We start from the raw sequence: 21,750 nt of genomic DNA on the forward strand, positions 1-21,750 counted from the left end.
ACGCCAGCTAAAAGTACAGATGGGTTTCAGAGCCCAGCATGAAAGAGTGTGTCTGCACTGATAGATTTCAGGGATTTTTCTCTTGCTTGTTCTGAAGTGGAACAATTTAATTCCTGGTAGTTAGAGTGCAGGGCAGCCACAGTGTTCCCATACCTTACCTGACCTTGCTCAGAGCTAGTGGCAGTTAAAGAACTTAATTGAAGCAGAGAAAACCCATCCAGGAAAGGCTGTGAAATGGCTTCTTGATATTTTGCTACCATATCATGACTCATCTGTGTGCTGGAAAGAAATGTATAAGAAAAACTCCACACCATAAACTTAACTTATTCTTCAAATGGACAAATAACATATGTTTCACACATATGCTCCGTACATATGTTTACACATATGTATTTGCATCATGGTCACTTAAATAGCTATGTATGTTGGCATCTCTACAAGTGGTATGGGGCTGTGCTCTTCAATATTCTGTTACTGTTCCCACCTCCTGACAAGTAAACATATGTTTGCATTTTTTGCTTATGCAGAAGTTTATTTTAAATTAATTCACATAGAGCTGACCAGCTCAGAGAGGTCACATCTGTCATGTAAATTGTGTGTAAAAGATGCCCTATGGTGGTTCTTCGAGTATTACTTCTCATACGGGTGAAATACTTTAGCTGTGGTGTGCTGTCCATTGAATGTATTTGTGTCCCTGGGACACGAATGATGGCTTCAGGCATTCAAACAGGTACAGAGCTGTAAGCTCAGGTGCCTGCACTTCCAGCGTGGCCTGGGGTAATGGGTGCCTGCCCTTTGGTCCTCCTCCTCTTTGCTCTGATCCCTTCCTAGTTGGTATAAAAGGGTCTTGTGGCACTGTGTTCTGCCTTTTATTTACTTATTTATTTATTTAAACCATAGCATGCAAACCGATAGTGATAGTGCTGCAAGGAGATCTGCATGTTTGCAAATCAATTTAAGAGCATTTGGGGGTGAAATGAGGGAGAACCTAAAGGAAAGCAACTCTTGACTGACAGGCACGCCTGACTGTCTGGAAGACTTTTGGTTTGACTGATACTAGAAGTCATCTGGGATGTGAATTTAAGTTTTCACTCCCCTTGAGCATCGGGTAGTCTTGTGTAACATCTCTGAGGGATTTTTCAGGCAGCTTTGAAGCCCTGAGCGGGGTTCTGATTTATACAGGACTAAGTTCAGATGGAAAAACTAAATACATTCTGCCTGTATAGGATATGGTTTTGGGAGCTTCGAGAGGATGTGCACTGCAGTCCAAACCTCTCTGTTAGTACTGAAGCTCATTTCTTATGGTCACAGGAATTCTAATGGAGCTAAATTCTCCAGGCCTTGCTAATTTGTCACTCTTCTCTGGAGAGGCTGATGGAAAGGGAGCAAAGAGAAGAGGCCAACTCAGCTTGAGAGGAATTTTTTTTTTCTGCTCTGTTGTTGGCATTCTCGCTCATTTTAAGCCTCCTCAGCTAGAGCATCCCATGTCATTTGACTGTAAGATCCACTTATCTCCATCCTATCAGAAGATAAGCCACACAGATAGTTGTAGCTGAAGCCAGAAGTAATTATATTGATGATAAAATGAGGTGAGGTGAGTTGTTCAGGCCTAGCTTGACTGTCTGCTTCAAATAAAAGGTAAAAAATAAAATAGTTTGTGAGAAAGACCCTGATTTGACCTTCCTGAAGAAGAGGAATGGGGTTAGCAGAGTGTCTGTTCTCTTGCTGAGCACAGATAACATGGAGCTGATTTAAATAGCTGGTTTTGCTCACCATAGAGCTCTTAAGGGTAGAGCCTGTGTTATATTCTTAATTAATCTTATTACCAAACTGTGCAGAGGCCAAGAGTATCTATGCAGCTTGGAGTTCAGTTCAATTATGCAAACATACACTAAGCAATGCAAAGGCATGGCAATAATTCTGCAAGGAGTATGTTCCCAAATCAGCGTGGAAGCATTAGGGGGTAAAATAAAAAAGATGCTAAAAGACAAATATTAGTCACTTTGGGAAAGAGTCACCTTTGGTACAAACCTTAAAAACTTGGTGTAGGATTTCTTTGTTCTTCTCTACTTACCCAGTCTTTCCCCATAGCTACAAGCAGGCCTGCATCCTAAAATACTCTATAAGACCCTAATGTGCCAGTTCTGCAGACAGATTCCAAAGTTATCCTTTAGATTGTAGCTGATGTATGTCAGACCACAGACACAGCTTGTGGCCCAATTCAGGGAAAAATAAAATTACCCTGTGCTTCAGTTCTTCTGATTTCAATTTAAACACCTGAGATTCAGTAGAGATTTCATTGGGGTATTATTAAACAGTTGAGTGTTTTAAAGCATTTTGGGCGCGGAAGAATTTAGAAAGCCAGATGACAAGTGTGATAAGTCACAATCCCTTAAAGAAGAGAATCTGAAGACTCGCCCTAATGAATCCCAATGAGTCTTTGGGAATACAAAGAGGCCTATGATAATGTCATTTATTTATGAACTGCTTGTTTATAAAAAATAGACCTTACCTAATGGTTCGTTTTCTACCAAAAGTCACAAATGTATGATGAAAAAACAAAATGTGAACAATTTTTTGTATCCACAGATGAAACTGAGATCTCAAGCTGACACAGACTTGTCTTACATGTATTTCTGGTCCCAGAAAGGAAACCATGGTTAAAACCAAGATAAAAATCTTAAGCCTTTAATTTGGAATAACTTATTTACTTGCTACAAAATTAATTATGTTACAAGCATAGCTTTATGGTATTCTCTTGAATGAATGCCATCCAACGATATCCAATGATTATAGCATCAACAAATGAATTTTCATTTTATGGGTGTTTCTTTTCCAATGTTTACTATTTATCCCCATTTTGGTCCCAATTAATTCCAGTCTGTCTGTTTTAGAAAACCAAATTCTGTAAGCAAAAGAGGCTGAAGTTAAGAAATGGCCTATGAGTCGTGATCTCTTTCTTGATATTTCCATATGAATTACATAGAAGAAGTAGTATTTTGTTTACATTTTTGGATTAAAAACTAGCTATTCTAATTCCCTGGTTCAAGATGAGTGAAAAGGAAGCAATATAGATGTCTTGTTCTGATACTTAGCATATTTAAAAGCTATTTAAAAGCAATTAAGATTTACTGCACTTAATTGTGTAACTACTGTGCTGTCCATATCTCTGTCTGCTTTAATGTTTTATAAGAAAAACAATATTTCATTCAGGATATGGTTTTCCTTGTCTTCCTTTTCATCAAAACCATGATATCTCATTGAACAGGTAGAAGCTGCTTTTTTTTCATGTTTACTGTCAGAGCTGTTCATGGAGTCAGGGGGATTGCTTTGCCCCAACTAGCTCATCATGCTCAAACTCAGGGCTTTTTGAAGGGTAGAAGTGAAATAATGTTTACAAAGTGGACCACATGTAAAAGTATTTTTTATACATGCTTTATTTTCCCTCTGTGAACTGGCATGCAGAACTACATTAATTTAAGTCCTGCAACTGAAAGACTTGTTCTCTGTCTCATGAAATATTCTGGTCCATTTTGCATTTTTTTTCTATGTACAGGTTAGATGAGTTTTGTGAAAGATTCACCCAATTTTGTTCAAGAAAACTCACAACCTATTTGAAACAGAAGTGTTGCTGAGGAAATGCTTGTTCTTGGGTTCTTTTTGTTTCTCGTTTTTTTTTTTTTTTTTAACTTGGTGAAATTTATGTCCACTGTAAATAACATTTGCTTTTTTTTTTTTCCCCCAAAAAGCAAAATAGCAGGTAAAACCAAAGTGTTTTATCATATTAGAAACACAAACTTGGAAATTTATTTTGCACTGCTGGACACTAATCTTCTTATTGGCCATCATCATGCCTAGGGTGACAATTTTATATTCGGTAGCTCTTCCACTGAGGTCTTTACATTGGAAGCACAAACAAAGTCCAATTTCTTTTGGATTTCTGTCTTTGGCAAATAATGAAGCGGAAATCTTCCCTGTGAACCCAGACATTCAGTCTACCAAGGGGTCTGAAGAAAAGCAAGCGGCCGTGGTGACAGCAGCACCGCTGCAGAAGGCGGGAGGGCAGCACCGCGGTCATTGCGCCGCCTTCAGTTGAAGCTAAACTCCTGCACAGATAAAACCCACACGTCTACATAGTTCCAAGCCACTAAAAATTGCAATCTAGGGAAGCAGAAAATGAGTTACATCTTCTCTGAAGGATTTTAAATAGATTTGAAGTCGCTTTAATTGTCCTTTGTTCCCTTGCTTAGATAAGACCATTTTAATGAGATATATCTGACATATGGTGTAAAGTTCTGGGAAATGGGAGAATTTGCCGGATCTGACAGCATGATTTCCAGCATTGATTTCCACTACATCACAACACTGGAACAAACATGTACAAATTTTGCCAAATGAAATCCTAAATAGATTTTTCATCCTCACAGGTGTATATACTAAATACTTGATGAGATGAATTAAAAAAAAAAAAGTTTAAGTTAAGCATGCACTTATTTGTTTTGTTTTGCTTGCTTTCTTGAATAAAAATCCTTAGAAATTAGGTGGTTGTTTTTAACCACAACTTCAAGGAAATGGTGTTTGTTAGTGTTCAGGTATATCATAGTGCTAGCTAATTCAGGACATTTTAATGAATAATAATCAACTAATGGACATGAAAAATTACTTGCTTTATTTCCATGCTTATAAGCACATACATATTCCCCCGAAAAAATCTTCTTCCTGTTTTATAAACAGTATTAAACAAATCTGTAGTTAGATAAGGGCATGCAATATATGAGGGTCTCTTTCGTAATTCTTTTTCCTGCCTCCTGTCTCCCCTGGCCTGTTTTCTCTCGCCATTAAAATTTCTCCGGTTACCTCTTATTCTGAGCAAATTATCTGGGTACTTGGGTTTTTGGGTTATGTATGTGTGGTTTATGAGAAGGGGGAGCGGGAAGACAAATCACTTTAACTTGACAGAAAATGATGATGAGCAAAATATATTCACTGTTGGACACTAGTTCAAGTTCTGCAACAGTGGCATAGGATGTCTGAAAAAGTTGTTGGAAACTACAAAGACAGACAGAACTTATCTAGTACTTCAGGATATCTGTATTAATTTTGGCCACTTGTACCAGTTTAAGAGGAGCTGACAGTATGCTGATTGTAGCCTCTGCTAATAGTAATGCTGCTGGAAAAGAAGGGCAAGTAGCAGAGACAGGATTTTCACCTGTGCCTTTCTCATTTGTTGCTACGATTTTGCCATAATCCTTTATTTGCTATCATTTTTGCCACATTTAATTGCTTGTAAGGAAGATAGAAACATGTGCAGGCTGACAGTAACTTTACCTCAAAAGCACACATACTATTTTGTACTTAGAAGAGAGAGATCAGCAAGAGCTTTCTTTATCTGGCACTAAAAATTGCTTTATTTGTAAACAATAACCTTCACAAATTTGTGTTTTCAGCTTACTTATAAGCAACAAATAAAGGCATTAAAAAGAGAAAACCCCAGACACTCTAGAAGTAAACTATTTCAAAATTCTCTTGCAGTCTCAGAAATTTACTTATGTCTGTGCATTTTTGTCAGCAAGTCTAAAACTCAATTTTTGTTTGGTTGTTGATGACTATGCAGAATGAGTGCCACTTTGTTTTATTTGATATGTGTTTGCACTTGGTAGAAATATATAAGTAATAAAAGTGTTGTCTTATGCTGAACTAAAACATTTTTTCTTTAAAGTACATTTGTTTTTTACTTGTTGTGCTAGCCAAGCACATTATTCCCATGTACCAATCTTGGTTAAGGAAAAAAATGCTGGTGATGCTGGGGTTATGGAGCTCACTCCATTCTGCTGAAATTAGAGCTAAAACAAAGCCAATTACAGTAACAAAAACATTAGAAAAGGAATAACAAAAAAAGGGACAGAGCGTCCCAGCTGCTGATGGGAAGTAGCTATTCATCACTGGGCAAAGTGACAGCTGAATGAAATGAAGAACCTGTACCAGGAGGCAGAGCTATCTGAATTGATGCTAAAGCTTTTAAAATGCTTTTAACAATTATTACCCAATTCCTTCAGAAATTGCCTTGGCAACTGAATGTGAGTTTGAGTACTGCGATGGCTTCTGGACCCATACTGAGACTTTTCCTTAAAATTCGCCTTCACCTCTCTAGCATAGCAATTTGACTCAAAGGAATTTTATTTCCTATGAATATTTATATCCTGTTCTTTTAAAAAGTTGCTTTGATTTGATTACTGCTCCCACAGAACACAAATGGAAAGAAACCACTGAAAGCAGATCAGATCTGTCAGTTATTGAATACTATATGTTTTATTAATATTAATCTGTTTCCCCTTATAGTTGAATAGGGGCAAGTTATACATTTTGGCAATGAAGAGCTTTATTATGAAATGCCTTTTCTCAGGCTTGAGCCAGAGCATCATAACCTTAAAAGTAACGTATTGTCACTGCCCTGGCCCTGCGCTGTGGAGTAGGGCTGACACGAGCCAGATTCTGGTACGCCGGGATCCGTGTTGTACCCAAGGAAAGGCTGTTTTCAGCAATGAGTTAATGGCAGTATTACATGACGGCATCTTTCCTAAAACTACTGGAGGAATTCACCGGCTTCCAGAAGTCAGTGATGAGTAAGGAAATTATGCCCTGCTTCTGTTAGACAGATTTTCAATCCGTTTCATAACAGACCACAGTCTACAGCGGAGGTTTTCTTGTCGCGTGGTTATTGCACCGGGCACTTCCTTCAGCAAGGGCCCTCCGTCAGTCTCATCAGTTGAGTGTGTGTATAGCAAAGTATTTAATTTGCCCTAGCTCAACTTCTGCTTCTGTAAATGTGAAGATTTAACTCGTAAAAGGATGACCTGAGGAAAAAAAAATCATGAAAATAGCTGGAAAAAGTGCATGTGGAGGTGTGATAGGATTTATGTGTATATATGTAACACAGAAATATCATGTGCTCTACTGCTAGGGTGCTCCAGCTCACTCAAGTATTCAAATTTGCAAATGGTCTTCATCCTTACTCAGCCTTTAAATTGACTTGTACTGCACACCTGAATGTATGTGCATGTATACGTGCAGGGGTATATCTTCAGAGAGAAAGGAGATTCTGTTGATGCATGTATTTATTAGCAATTTTAATAGGGCCTTGGACAAGAAGGCTTGACTAAGGCTCTCTGAAGAATTCTGATAACAAAATTTCACTAGTTAAGGGTAGTTATAATCTAATTGTTTCGTCCTCAACCACAGATTCAGTGTGAGTCGAGCGCTGAAATGCTAGGGAAAATTTTGGACTCTCCTTCCTGTGCTTCAGTTACCCATTTGTTCATCATATGTATGTATATGTATATATATGGATACAGGAGCACAGATGTATATTACATTTTTGGTATTTAGGTATTTAGAACAGAGCTGAGCAAAGAAAAGAGGATTAGTGTAAAAACAGTCAGTTATGCCTAGTGGACATGAACATGCAAATTTTTGAATTTCTACAGTGTATGCAGAGATTTGCATGCAGCCAGTATGGGTATGTACACTGCCTTGTTGCCTGAGGATTGTGTCCGCACCATCGTGTATGCTAAAATTAGTATCGAAATTTATCTGTGAATAAGTGTGTTTCTTTGTCTTGGCATTGATGGGCAAGTATATGTTTAAATGCTAATCTCCTCAGCCCAAACTATGCTTGAAAGGGGAAAAAATATCTTAAATACCAGAAATACACAGGCACCTTTCATAACGATTTGATCACGTGGTTTCTTGGGGCCTGCAGAAAGCATCTTTTGATCTCTCGGAATCAATATGACATTCAGTATCAAAACACACGCGTGCCCTTTGGAAAGGGTGATGGCCGTGATGGAGCTGCGTGGTCGGGACGGTGGGACCTGCGGCAGCAGCTGCACGAAGCCTGGGCAGGAGGAGGAGGCCCGGGCCGCGCGTCCCGTCCCGGCGAGGAGCTCGCGGCTCGGCTTTGCTCCTGCTTCCTCGCAGCCGCGACAGGGGCAGGTTGCTCTAACCCGCCTCACGCGTTTTGAGTAATTAAGGAGGTGCACGTTCACCAAATATTTATTCTTCAGTGTTAAGCTACTACATGAATTGACCACGTATGCAAACATACAGCTTTTATTAGTAGTTCTCAGATCTCAAAATATGACAGTATTTTTTGTGTAATTTTCACTTTGCTGCCTTATGAATCATGTCTTTTATGATCTGGGATATGTCAAAAAAGAAAAGAAAATATTTACTGGCATCTGAATTTTCGTATTTGAAAGGAAAATGCTCAAAGCCCTCCCTGGGACTTTCAAACCCCACTTGAACTATTTGATACAAATGAATCAGAAGTGGTAGCACTCTTTTTCAGTCAGTTTGCAAGTAAAGTCTAGTTCTAGAACTCTCGAAAGTACCTGTGAGAAATACTTGATTATGGCCAGCTAGGTTGAGTAGATGCCCTGCTTTGTCTAGGAATTTTCCATTAAAATGCCTTCATTTGGAGTCTCTATTCTTCTAACTCTGCTTTGAAAATGTGTATCTAAAAGAGCTTTCTGAAAGACTGAGATACCAGCTAACTAAAAAGCAAAAGGGCCTTTACTTCAAAAAGAAATTAGATTTTTGAAATTAATCTCTGTTTTGTAAAGGCTGGAGTAAAGACAGAGTTTTTTAGACCTGAACAAAAAGTGAGTTTTGTCAATACTGTGACAATTTCTGGCATTACAAACTTTTCATGTTTGCAGCATAAACTATTGTTCATTATATGAAAAAAACAACTAGAAATTGAAACTTGAAACATTTTCTGCTTTGCTTAAAACTAATAATATGCTTGCAGTCAATACACAACTACAAAATTTCTACTTAATAGTAACCTATTTCAGATGGAAATATTATACATTTTCCTCCTCAAATATATCAAATAAATAGGAGAAGTCAAAATAAAAAATAACTCCTAAAATCTCTTCGTTTGTTCTTTTGCATAATCCTTGATTTAACCTATATAGCCAACTCAAGGGGGTGACTGAGATTCCTGTAAGGAAAATGTAGTTTGAGTCTTCATGGAGGCGGGCATGAATGACATTTGGCAAAAGTAGGAGGCAAGCTGTGAGCCTGGTGGTGGAAGTGAAGGCGCATTGAGGATAAGGAATCTGAAAATGGCCTTGCCCTTATCTTGGGCAAAACTGACCCAGTTCTGGAAGTAAAACTTTGTATTCCGTAAAGGGCTCGTTGCAGATAGAGTTGGTTAAAAGCTCTTTGAGGGAAGCTCATGTATGAGGAGGAAGAGCCATGTGGTGCTGTGGCTGAGTGTGGAGGTCTCCTGGTGAAGCAGAGTGCCCTGCTCAGCCTCTGCACGGTCCTCAGAGAGGGGTAATGGTATTCCCGTGGCCTTGTCAAGTATTCTGCTGCCCTTCCGAGAAAGGAGTAATGCTTTGCTTGGGCAAAACCCTCAGGACTTAAATCAACTGCATGAAATAGAAGTACATTTCCTCTCCCATTCCATAAATGACGCACTAGTTCATCTTTGGAGAAGCCAAGAGATGAGATGTGGGCTCGGTTTGTGGAGCTCGCAGCCTGGGCTGCAGTGCACAGCAGCAGGCGGTTATGAAACAGGACACAGTCGGAAATACAACTCGTGTCTGCTGGAAACCCCTTGGTACATCAGTTCACTAAAGCACATGTTACGTCGTGAAGGAGCCGTGGTTTGAATTAAGTGAACTGAGCATCTGGAGAGAGAAACTGTTCCACTTGTTCTTTTACCCAGTAATGGGTACACAAGGGCTTTTAAAGGGTAATTAATATTATAGGACATCTTTTTCATTTATGGAAGACAAGTATTTGTCATTTGGGGGGATGAAAAGCAACAATTTGTGAGGATAAAAGTGAACAAAGTACCATCCTTTTTTCAAGCAAAGTATGATTCTAATTTAGAAATGTGAATGCATAGAGCTGAACGTGAACTTCTTGTTCTCATAATGATTAGCAGCAGATAAGAAGTATGCCACGGCAACAATTGTCTTTGTAATAGCTGTGGGATGCAAGGAAAATGTCAGTCTGCTTTATGAAGTTAAAATAAATAACATTGACTCCTTGACTTGTGCTTGGTTGGGCTGGTATTTTGTCACCATTAGGAGACAGCCGTCTTTATATATTATTAAAAGGGGGAGAAAAAAAAAAGGGGGGGGGGAGCTCTTTCCAAAACACTGTTTGAATTTTATAAACCTGATATATCCAGATCCTGATTCTAAATTGCATTACGACCTCCCAAGAACTACGTGCTGGCAACCATTCAACTCCTGTTGTTGCATGCACAGACATATTTATGAAAACAGAGTAGCTTGGATCTGTTTGTCCCTTTTTGTTTTGTGGTGAGCAAACAGAAGCTAATTTTATTTTATTTTAAAACTCAGGGGACTTTTTTTTTGCTTGGCACGTGAATGCACAGAGCAAACTTGAACTTCTTTCCTGTGAGGGTGACAGAGCCCTGGAACTGGCTGTCCAGAGAGGCTGTGGATGCCGCCCTGTGCCACGTGCTCTAGGTGACCCTGTGTGTGCAGGGGGGTTGGACTAGATGATCCCTAGAGGCCTCTTCCAACTTCAACCGTTCTGTGAAATTTTCTGAATCTTAATCATTGGTAATTTTAGCCCTGGCTCAAGGAAGAATATTGTGTTGTACCATAGGTGTTGTAACTGTATTCCACTTTACTGGGTCAAACTTTTTTTTCCCTGGCATGATATTACTGCAGAGAGGATGCGTAAAACTGGAGGACTCCAGGACCTGAATGCGATGAGTTTAATTTGGGAAAGTTTAATATCAACATCATGTTTTCCTACCTAGCCAAACTTGATCTTACCAATGATTTTATTGTTTGCATGATTACTACCTGGAAGCAGCAAATATTTGGGCAAAATATCTAGGAGGGAAATGTATTCTCCATGTGATTTCTTTTTTTCCTTAATAAAGCTCAGCAAGGGACGTTTTTTTCTTTAGAGTACCAAAAGTAGAATTTAGCTTTGACACAAAGCTTTGGTTTAAGTTTCTCTACATGAGAGAAGAACCAAAAAAAAAAAAAAAAGCCTATATTTGTATGAAGACAAACACTACAAAGAAAAAAACAAAAATTCAGACAAATAGGTGAGACATTCATTAACCGTGCTTTGCGTTGTGGAAGGCTACAGTTGTCAGTCTGCATAAATACTAAGCTATTTTTAGAAGAAAATTGGCATTGAGAGTTGTCAATGGAGCTGATAAAATTTGCCTACTTAAACTCTTTTTCAGTGGAAAACTGGATTCTCATTGAATGATTTTTGTGTGTATATGGAAAGTATCTTTTATTCAAAATTTTGAATTAATTTAAGACAAATGCTGAGAAAACAAATTGTCACAACTGCTTGCTAAAATATTTTACTGTTTTACTTATTTATGTTTTTCTGCACAGATGTTAATTTTTTAAGGGCTTTTGTTTAATGTCCCCTTGGAAAACAAGCTTTTGTGACAAGCTTTCGCTCTGACATTCTTGGGAGTGCACATCCATATGCTGAGAAATAAACTAATGACAAAAACACTAGGGTGTTACTCCCCCCTGAACACATGAGTGTTTCTTGGGGGGAGAAAACCTTTTGAATTAAAAGAACTGATGCTCATGAAACCCATGTGTGGGGTTTGCCCTATCTTTCCTGTGTGATACTGGACAAATCACTCATTTACCAGTTCTGATGTTTGAGGGCATTTCACAGATAAGATCTAAAGAGCCTGTGCTCTTCAGGTTTCTGCTTCTCCATTTTAAAGGGAATTGCAGCAATCAAGGTATCTTAGGTATATCCAGAGTGTGTGGTTTGTGGCTTTTATTTTGTTTGTTTTGAACAGTTGTGTTGATAAAATGACTCAAATTTTCAAATGGAAGGAGCCACGAGCTATCAATTATTCTTCTAAAGCTTGTCTACAACCCTTGAAGAACCTAGGAGATATAGTCATTTTCTCATCTAAATGACCTGTTTCACATTGCTCCCCTTAAAAAAGCAGCCCATCTGAAAGAAAATTGCACCTTGTTTCCTAGTACTGCAGCTGTAGATTTTAAGTCTAGTAATAAACATTTCTAGGTAGCAGAAGCTAAGGCAGATCTTAACTGATTGGAATTAACTATAGGTAATAGATGTGGAAAATTGTCATTTCTAGGAAGTCAAGGTTTTATTTCTTTGGTGATGACATTCTAATGACAGATTTGCTCCTCAGTATAATATACAGTATGTTAAGGAAAAAATACAGGATATACAGAAAAAAAAAGGTGAATTGTGCAATACTTTGATTTTTACTTTCACAAGAATAATGACATACACTTTCATTTACTTTTCACAATGCTTGTTGTATCATATGGCTAACCAAGAAGGACCTTTTGCAACTGTTCTGTTCCTGTACTCCTCTTAAATGTATACTTTAACATATGTAACTTCTTTTTAAACATCTCAAGTTGTTTGTAATTTAGGCTTTGGAAACATCTCACCACGCACACAAGGTGGCAAGATATTCTGTATCATCTATGCCTTACTGGGAATTCCTCTCTTTGGTTTTCTGTTGGCTGGTGTTGGAGATCAACTAGGAACAATCTTTGGAAAAGGAATTGCCAAAGTAGAAGATACCTTTGTTGTGAGTATGCCACTTGTTCTAAATTTAACAATTTGGTTGAAAAATACAGCAAATGGGGCATAGCTCATTCATTTCAACCAGATATATAGCAAAAGATAGGAAGAACATTGAACATTGTTATTTGAGAGTTGGGTGGAGTTGTCAGAAATTCATGGGTTATTTTCTTCAGTAACTACCATTAGGAAGAGCAACAAGACTCCAAGCAACTGATTTTTTTTTTGTTTTGCTCTTAAAATACTCCTAAGCTTGCTACAATGTTTACCTTTAGAAATTGTAATATAGACTGTGGAAGGAAGTCATTGACAGAGATGGAAGAGTGGAGCTGTAGGAATAACATATGGAAACCATTGCTGCTGCTTGGAGTTGATTCACAGAAGGCCTGTGGGGTCTGAATCTTAAATCACAATTCTCAAAATCCCTATTCAGATGCCCTCTTATCTGGGGAAGCAGTCTGTAGGACCTGCATTTCCATATTTAGGAGGTTCGGCATATTTCCTAAATATGCAGAATAAAATTTGTGCATATTTAGGAATCTGATACATGCAGATTCTGCAGGTGATTAAAGCTTTGGCTGTTTGTGGAGGCAAGACAGCCTAGACAGTGCAGAGCCTGTTTTCTGGCATGTTAGCCGTGTTCTCCACCATGCTTAGCCATGTTCTCCTCACGAGGCTCTAAGGACATTGTGGAGTTGAAAGTGTTGTCATCCTCTCTGACTCTTCAAATCGTCCAAGCCTAGAGGTTCATGCTCTTTTATTTTCTTTGGCGTATGGACATTAAATTGTTCCTTGCAAAATGGTACAGCTTTAGTGCCACCGAAGAGGAAAAGACCCATCCAGTAGTGTGGGCTTGTGTACATATGAATAAAATTAAGGCATAGCCCCTTATTGGCAATCTCTGAATGAAAACAATGATCTATATATCAAATCTGAAAGACTCCCTTGTTCTGTTTACTTGTTCCCCAAAAAAGGGACTGGGAGACCAATGATAGGTCAGAGTAGGGAATTTCCTGTTGCCTGAGCTATACTGATTTGAGTTAAAAGAGCTGTACTTTTACCTTGCTGACCTTAAAACAATTCCCATTGGCACTAGTGTACAAGAAAATAGGTATCATGAACAGTCAAGGACTTTTCTAATAAGAAATGATCTGCTCTTTTGGAACATTCCAGTTTTTGTGCAATTCCTCCCTTCCTTTAATTTGAATTAAAATGCTCGGACGGGTGGAAAACTGTATGATTTGGAATTGTCAAACTGGAAGGGCATGTCAAGAAGGATTTTTTCAGTGGTCTGTTCTAGTGTTGGTGTAGCTAAAAAAGTTCATTAGTACCTTAGACAACAGATAAAGCTTTTAAACTAAATTTAAAAATGATAAACTAAAACTAAGGATTGGCGAACAGAATGAGAATGAGATCTCAAAAAGTTTGAAGTACTATATGTTAGAATAATAAAATACATACTTACATGTTAGGAAAGATTCTACAATTTTGTAAAGGAGTTCTGAGCTCTTAAGCTAATATAGGTCAACATCATCCTGCTGTAAAAAGCATACATCACAGAAGTATAAATAGCAATGAATAATAGGTAAAACACATGAAAGGATCCTTTCATTATATTTTGCTCTAGGATGTCTTCAGTTTTATGTCTAGTCCTCAACACCACACCTAAAGAAGTGTGTGTGGATTTCTAGGGTGGAGCAACAAGAATGGGCAGGTGAAAAGGAAAATCTGAAAGAAGCATGTTCATCAGATGCCTGAAAGAAAACACCTGTAAAAGTTTGCTGCAAAGAGCAAAATAGTGAATTACTCGCTTTGTCTGCCTTGGATAAGACTGTAAATAGACTTAAATTACAGCAGATGAGATCCAGGTTAGGCATTAGGAAAACCTTCTGATGAGGAGGAGAGTTAAGCATGATCACATACTGCCTGGAGACATCCATCAATCTGTATCACTGGAGGCTTTAAAGAGTCTAGACAGTAATGTGTCTGGAATGGCTTAGGTGGAGTTGATTCTGTCTTGAGGCAGGTTTGGAATAGATCATCTCTTCAGGTCCCTTTTAGCACTATTTTCTGTGATTCTGTTTAGCCAGTTGTCTAATTAAAGGGAGAACTGTATGGTCAAAATTGTGAACAATTCTACTCGGTTATCTGCAGATGCCAAGAAGTTGAGACATGACAGCCACAAACGTTACTTGAAGACCACTCAAAAATGTAGCCCAGCAAGCCAAAGTTTTGAATGATCAGCTGTTAATATTTATGAATGTTGCACATGCCATTCACTCAGACTGCAAATCCAGCTACAGTGTAAAGGCCAGCACTGCCCTGCGTGTCTTGCTGGCAGATGTTTCAGATAGACATGCTTCCTTCGAAAACCCTTTCAAAATCAAATCTTACTTTGATTTTCCTGATTGTCTGGGTAATTGCAATGCACTGTTCTCTTGAGCAGCCGTAATGGTCACTGTTGTGGGTGATAGGTGCTTATGCACAGTGGCACGATTTTATTAACAGTGGCTTTCCTGTCTTTCCCCTTCCCTCTCTCTTTCTTTCATAGAAATGGAATGTGAGTCAGACAAAGATTCGCATAATTTCAACAATAATATTCATACTGTTTGGCTGTGTGCTGTTTGTTGCTCTTCCTGCAGTTATATTCAAGCACATAGAAGGCTGGGACACCCTAGATGCAATTTATTTTGTGGTTATCACTTTAACTACTATTGGTTTTGGTGACTATGTTGCAGGTAAGATTTTCTCAAAACTTACGATATTTTGCACAGTAATACAAGGTTTGCATTTTTGTCTTTGTTTTGGGGTACACACAACTATGTATGTTGTGGGGGTGTTGTGCCTCTCTCTCCCCATATACCCTTTATCTTTCTTGTGTAAGGGCCCATGTGATGACCTGTCTCCACATGGGAGCATGTGGCAGTGCAGAGACAGGAGGTGGGATGATGAAATAAATGCCTGGTCTCTGATTCTGCCTGCCTTTTTTTTGTGTGTGTGTTTCTACCCTTTCAAAGGTGCTTCACTTAATCTTGGGCAGATATTTTTGGCCTTGCAGATTGAGAAATGTAAGAATAAGAAGTACTGTGTTTTAGTCTGCTGAATATTCATTGCTTTTACTGGGAGTCCCTAAAAGGTCTCATACTGATGAGTTGTGACATAAGCTTTGTGTGTAACTCTGTGTGTTGTGCTACAGTTGTGTTTCTGCTGTTGCAACCTCTCTGGTGTTGTCCTCTCGCTGTGCTTTGTCTTTTGTTTCCTTCGTTTGCATTGTCCGTGTGTGTGTTATACTGTAAGCAGAAAGTTTAGCTTAATTCACAATGTGTCCAACGCTTACCAGTCCCTTCACCTGGATTAGATGGGTTGCATGTAGCTTTGAGAAACTGTGGTAAGAAATCTAAGAAATGCTCGTGACAGTTGTCTGCATAAAATTGGCTGCTTGATGAGAGGCTTGTGGGCATTGACTCTCTCCCACACCTGGACTCTGTGCCAGGTGGAGGTGACTGGGAAATGAGCTTGCTCTGCTTGTGATATGTAGTCAGAGAGAGGGCCAGCAGCCCCGAGCTGCTGTGCGGAGCTGCTCTGGTGGAGGGAGGAGCGGATCCGCCACAGGATCTGGTGCGCAACTGCCCATGGCCCAGCAGGTGGGTCTCACAGGCTGAGTAACTTCTAGAAAGTTGTAGGCCTGAAGCTTGCCTTGACAGGGATGTGACTGCTCCTGTCACTGTCAAATGTCACTTCATGTAGGTGAAGTCCCACAGAGACCTCTGTTTAGCATATTCATAAATGATCTGGGTAGAATGTGCAAAAATTGAACTAAAGCGTGGATGGTACTAAGTTATTCAAGCTATTTTTTTTAAATAAAAAGCTAACATAAGAAGAGCTGTCTAAGGTTCGTATAAGTTACAGGACTGAGCTATAAAACGGCAAATGAAAATCATTTTGATAGCTGCAAATAAATGTACCTTCTTCCCCCAATCTTCATATGCAAAGTGAGGTGCTCCAAACTTGAACTTATCATTCAGGAAAGAAAGGCGTCGGAACCGTGATTGACTCTGTGACAGCTTCCTTTCGGTGCTGGAGTGGACCAAGGCAAATGCAGTATCAGGAAAAAAAAATAGTGCAGAAACCAGAAAGTGTTTATGCTCCTTTAAAAATTGTTAGCTTTGTTAGCTAACAATTGTTAGCTCTGAAATAACACTTAAAGTTCTTGTTCCTGCATCTTAGAAATGATTCAGTAAAAGCAGAAAAAATACAAAGAAGGCATGAAGAATGATCAGGAGGATCAGGAGAATGATCAGGAGGAATGATCAGGAGGATAGAATGCTGCTAGTAGGAAGAATGAGTAAACAGCTTAATACTCTTCAGCCTTGAAAAGGGAGTGAGTCCAAAGGAGAGCTTTAGTGGCCTAAACAAATAGGAAGGGAACAATTATTCATATTTTTCAATTCAAAAGAGAACTGAATCAATTTATGGGGAGCCTGATTAAAAAACAAACAAGAATGGTTGTCGTATACAACCATGTACTAAATTGTGGGACTGACTGTCACAGGCTATTGTGAGTGTCAAAATGTCCACAGGTTTGGCCGAGGAATTAATGCTTATCTCCACCAGAAGCTATTAAACAGAACTGAGCATCCTTCTCTAGGCAGCTGATGTTGGCCCTGTTGGTGAGAGGTACAGGTTGAGGTGGCACTTTGTTCTGAGTCAGTGCAACTATATTATGTGGCCTTCTCAGGGGAAAAACAGAAAAAAGTACAAATTAAAACCAGAACGTGTAACAGGTACATAAGGTTCCTTGAACAAGCTGTTTTCTTTCCACAATAATTCTGCCATTTTCTGATTTTTTTTTGAGATCTAGCATCCTTTGTAATATTTTACATAGTTTTAGAGAATATGCAATGTTCCTATATTTCTTTTGAATGTGTGTCTGACTTCTCCTTTTTTTTCCCCTTTACCAGATTACTGTTCTCACTTTCATTTTGTGTTCAGGAATTTGTGATTCTGACCAGATTCTGACTAACACCAAATCAAAAATTTATGCTGTTTCAAAGCCAAAAGTCTGGGTGTTTTATACTTACTTTCTCCTTTTGAGATGTATGTGTGTGGCAGGGAATAAAAATAGTAGTCCATAAAGGCCTGGTTGTATTTACTGTAAGACATTGTGTGAAGTGGCCCACTTGGCTGTAACTGGAACACTGAGTACATTCGTCATTACTCTCATTACAAATTTCCACAAATTTTTCTATTTGTGGACCACTTGATATAATAATTCGTTTCTACAGGATGTCCTTTTAAAATTTGACCATAAAATGCATTTTCTTCTACAGAATGTCCTTGAATTGTGTTACTCAATACCTTACAGCCTTTCCTAGTTAATGTAACCTATATTTTTAATTTTAGATTTCCACTGTAAATGTATGCATGATGTCGGAATGGTGCAGAAGTTTTTTATTTTCTCTTAAATTAACATGCAGAAGACATGTAAAATATTGACTTTGAGAGTTTCATTGTATGGGAATTGGATTTTTATTTGCAGTAACGATGTCGAAGAGAGACGGGACCGTGCCTGTCGGGAAACTGGTTTAGAGTACTGTTGCCATCAAAACAGCAAGGTCCAAAAAGGCCATCAGACAGCATTTTGTCAGAGATTTAAGTTGACAAAGAATCGATTCATTATTGCCTTCCTTGAGTGAACTCTTGATGACAAAAATCTGAAGGATTTTTCAAACAGCTTGTTTTTTCTTGTCCTTCCAATAAATAGTTGTCTTAAAGGCTAGCTTTTCTTGTTACAAGAAAATATGCAGAATCTGTGGATGTTAATGGCTGAGTTGTGCTTATGATTTTGGGCTTGCTTGTTTTTCTTTTAGATGATTCAGAACTGGCTTGCAGACACTAAATGCCATTGATACACTTCACCTGAAACTTTAGAGAGAGAGATTTTAGCTGACTGCCGTGAACAGAGTTGAAACAAGAATTTAGGCTTAAGGCATGTAATTGTTTAAGGATGTAGTAGAGGTTTCATGAAGAGTATTTTGTCTGATGAGGAGCATCATAAATTGTGGTACCTCTACAGCATTTCAGGGGTGACTTGTCACAGTGAGTCATGCAGCACGCAGAAAGGAGCATTAGTCCACTTCTCAAGGACTAGGTGCTAGTGCATTTTTTGAGAAAAAAGGGAGGAAAAAAAAAAAAAAACTCATGCTGTCACTAATTTATTTCCTCCCCCTCTTTTTTTGGCAGAAAGGGATGCTTCTTTACAGATATTTAGAGTATTTTTTTTTTCCACTCACACATACAGAATTGCAGTCCAGTAAAGTGGAGTGGTGGACAGTGTTTCTCCAATTTGCAGTTATAGTTGAGTGAACTCTTTTGCCAATTTTTTTTTGGTTAATTCTTGTAGCGTATTGGAACTCTGTGGAATATTTCATGATTCCCTTCAATTTTGGTTCAAAAGGTTACACCAAAAACAAAAGTCTTCAGTGCCTGCTTTAAAAGATTAAATATTACTTCTCAAAAATGTTCTTAATCCTTGGAAACAATGTAAAATATTCCATATCAGCTAAAACAAAATGCTTCATTTTTATATACTTTTCTGAAAATTTTCAAGTATTTTGGTATGATGCTCTGGATTATTTTTCTGGGAAATGTCAACCCAGATTTTAATATATAATTAGAAGCCTTATATAAAAATTAAATGCTCATGATAATGTATATTGGGGGAGAGAAGAAACTTTTTAATAATATGTTCTCATTTTTCATTAGCAAAGAAAAGAAAACACTGAGCTCCATGTACCATGGGACTTAAAAGCTGAACAGAAGTCCTGAAGAGCTTATTGGGAGTTTGAGGAGAGGCTTTCAGAATAATTCACCCAACAGGGAGTCAACAGAGTTTAGACTTTAGGAATGGTGTTAAAGACTGCAGAGTGGGTTGTTGTGACAGACATTCTTGTCAGTTCTTCGAAATTTTTCTGTTGGATTTTTAACTGTACTGGACAACCAGTGTTTTGTTCCCAGGAACCAGCAGGCCCTTTTGTGCATAGAAGCTAGTTAATAATTTGGATCCTATGGAAATTTTAACTGCAGCTTCCACCAGCAGGAACAATCTTAAGACAAATATAGAACAGTATAATCACTCAAGGTGAATGCCAGGAGGGCAAGGATGAAGAGACCTTGTATTGGAAGTACAAGAAAATAAATGTACAGTATTCCAAAAAACAAACCTGCTTGTGTGTCTTGTGAAAGGGGTTTTTTGCACTTGTTTTTGAGCCTTAATGGGGAAATTAATCACTCTTGTAAAGGAAGAAAGTTTTTTGAAAGAAAAAGTGAGAAACTGTATTAAAGGATTAGTCACCATTGTCTCTTCAAAAGCAGGACACACTGTGTCAAGCATTCCTTTTCTTACTTTGAAGTGTAAAACGTTGATTAATATTACAAAACAAATCAATATTATAAATGTTCTATGAAAGGGAAAAGCAAGAGAACTGCTGTGTGTTAAATGTGTCATTTCTTCATATAGTGAAAAATCTTCCTGGGTATTAAAGTTAACATCAAGGTCAAATCATGTATACCATGACAATATATTTTTCATATGTGTAGATAGCTGCATTGTTAATTGAAAGGTATTGTCAAGTATTTCTCAGAGAGATAAGCCAGCAGATATCAATACAAATTAGATTAGATGTCCAAAATGACTAAATTAGGTAGAGGTCAGAAATGTTAATAGCATATCAGTAGTCTGTTTCACAGGAGGCTTAATGACATTACAAGCTTACATTGCAATTAATCTAGTCTAATGATTTCTGGAATTTTGCAAGTCTCACTGTAAAAAGGTATTCTAGGCTTTTCCTCCTGTTTCATCTTCAGTTTTTAGCTATTACTACTTCACAGTTTTTGGCTGTGACTTAATCTGGTGTGTTGCCATTTTAATTCAGATATTTGGGTCTGCACTTATCACAGATGGTCCAAGAAACTTAAGGAATGGGTTTAAAGGTAAAATCTGCCTGGCCTAAGATCCAGTTTGAATAAATTGTGCTCCTGTTTAAAGTCACAGAACTGGAACCCACTACCTCTTCTGGTCATAGTGTTCCAGTTGATCTTCTTTCCCCATGTGATATTGCTTACCCTGCAAAAAAGGACCCTGCACAGGGGAAATGCAATTGTGCAGTGCAAGACGTGCTCATTGAGCATCATGCAAGAAAGCTGTGTGCCCCCTCCACAAAGCTGTGTAGCCTTTGCTCCTAGTTGGTCTTCTAAAGTGTTCGTCTTCACCTCAGGCATTCACTCAAGTGGTATGAATCATGCAAACTACTTTAAAATTAATTTAGTATATGGCGTCTCTGTTTCTATAGAAGAGTGTTCTTTATAGCTGTGCTATATTTTCATATTTTTATATTTAGAAGTAGCTCTCCATTTTTCCACTGAGTGGAATCAAATATCCTGTGTGTTCTACTAATTATTGTACCCTCTGTCACTGGTGGTGTAATGTTGTCTTGTCCCAGGTATACCACGTTCCCAAGTTCTGTCTAAGCCAGCTTTTCAATATTGCCGTTTGCCGTCTGTGTCTCTTCAGAATGGGACAGAAAGTTTCTTGATTAGGTCAGGTGCCAGTAGTGCAGACTTGGAGTAATGGACAACTACTTGTTAAACTGCCCTTAAAACTGTATTTGGTTTTAATGACATGTTTATACTCTGAATAGTTACGTTGCTGATTAAAAATAGTACAGACGATTCCTGGATTTAAGGTGAACTTAAATAAACTAGAAGTTTGTCTGATATGGAATTATGATTCTCAATACCAGTAGGATTTTCTGTTTCCAACTTCGACTTTTGAAGAAAAAAAGCAGTGACAGCTCTACAGATCTTTTTTTTTTGAGTCAAAGCTGGCTATAGTAAGAATGTGAGGGGAAAGTGCCAACAATAAGAAAATTATTTACTTAAAATATAATTGTCTTATATAAAAATATACTTTGAAGCCCAGTCCTGATGAATATCCAATGAGCAGAATCTGCCCTAGTGCATGCCTGAAATCTTTTCTAATGCCTTTGCTAAAGCACAGAGCTTTTCGCCTTGGTAAGGAACAAGTGATTAAGCCAAAAAATCCATGCCTTCCAATGTGTTTGTCATTGGAAAACCCCAACT

The 21,750-nt window shown here is 38.2% G+C and overlaps 1 protein-coding gene across 3 annotated transcripts in view; it reads left to right on the forward strand.

The window, feature by feature from the left end:
* Nucleotides 1-21,750, forward strand: part of KCNK2 (potassium two pore domain channel subfamily K member 2) — a 92,619-nt gene that overhangs the window by 54,466 nt on the left and 16,403 nt on the right. For 2 of the 3 annotated variants that reach the window (XM_088532089.1, XM_088532097.1), the window contains exons 4-5: nucleotides 12,441-12,616; nucleotides 15,161-15,347. In XM_088532089.1, coding sequence (XP_088388215.1) covers nucleotides 12,441-12,616; nucleotides 15,161-15,347 — 363 coding nt within the window. The remainder of the gene's footprint in view (nucleotides 1-12,440; nucleotides 12,617-15,160; nucleotides 15,348-21,750) is intronic. The other variant, XM_088532081.1, reaches the window with a different exon arrangement.

The sequence above is a fragment of the Tinamus guttatus genome, unplaced genomic scaffold, assembly GCF_059628265.1.
Source record: "Tinamus guttatus ecotype Peru unplaced genomic scaffold, ASM5962826v1 Tinamus_guttatus_pri_ptg000033l, whole genome shotgun sequence".
Lineage (NCBI taxonomy): Eukaryota > Metazoa > Chordata > Aves > Tinamiformes > Tinamidae > Tinamus > Tinamus guttatus.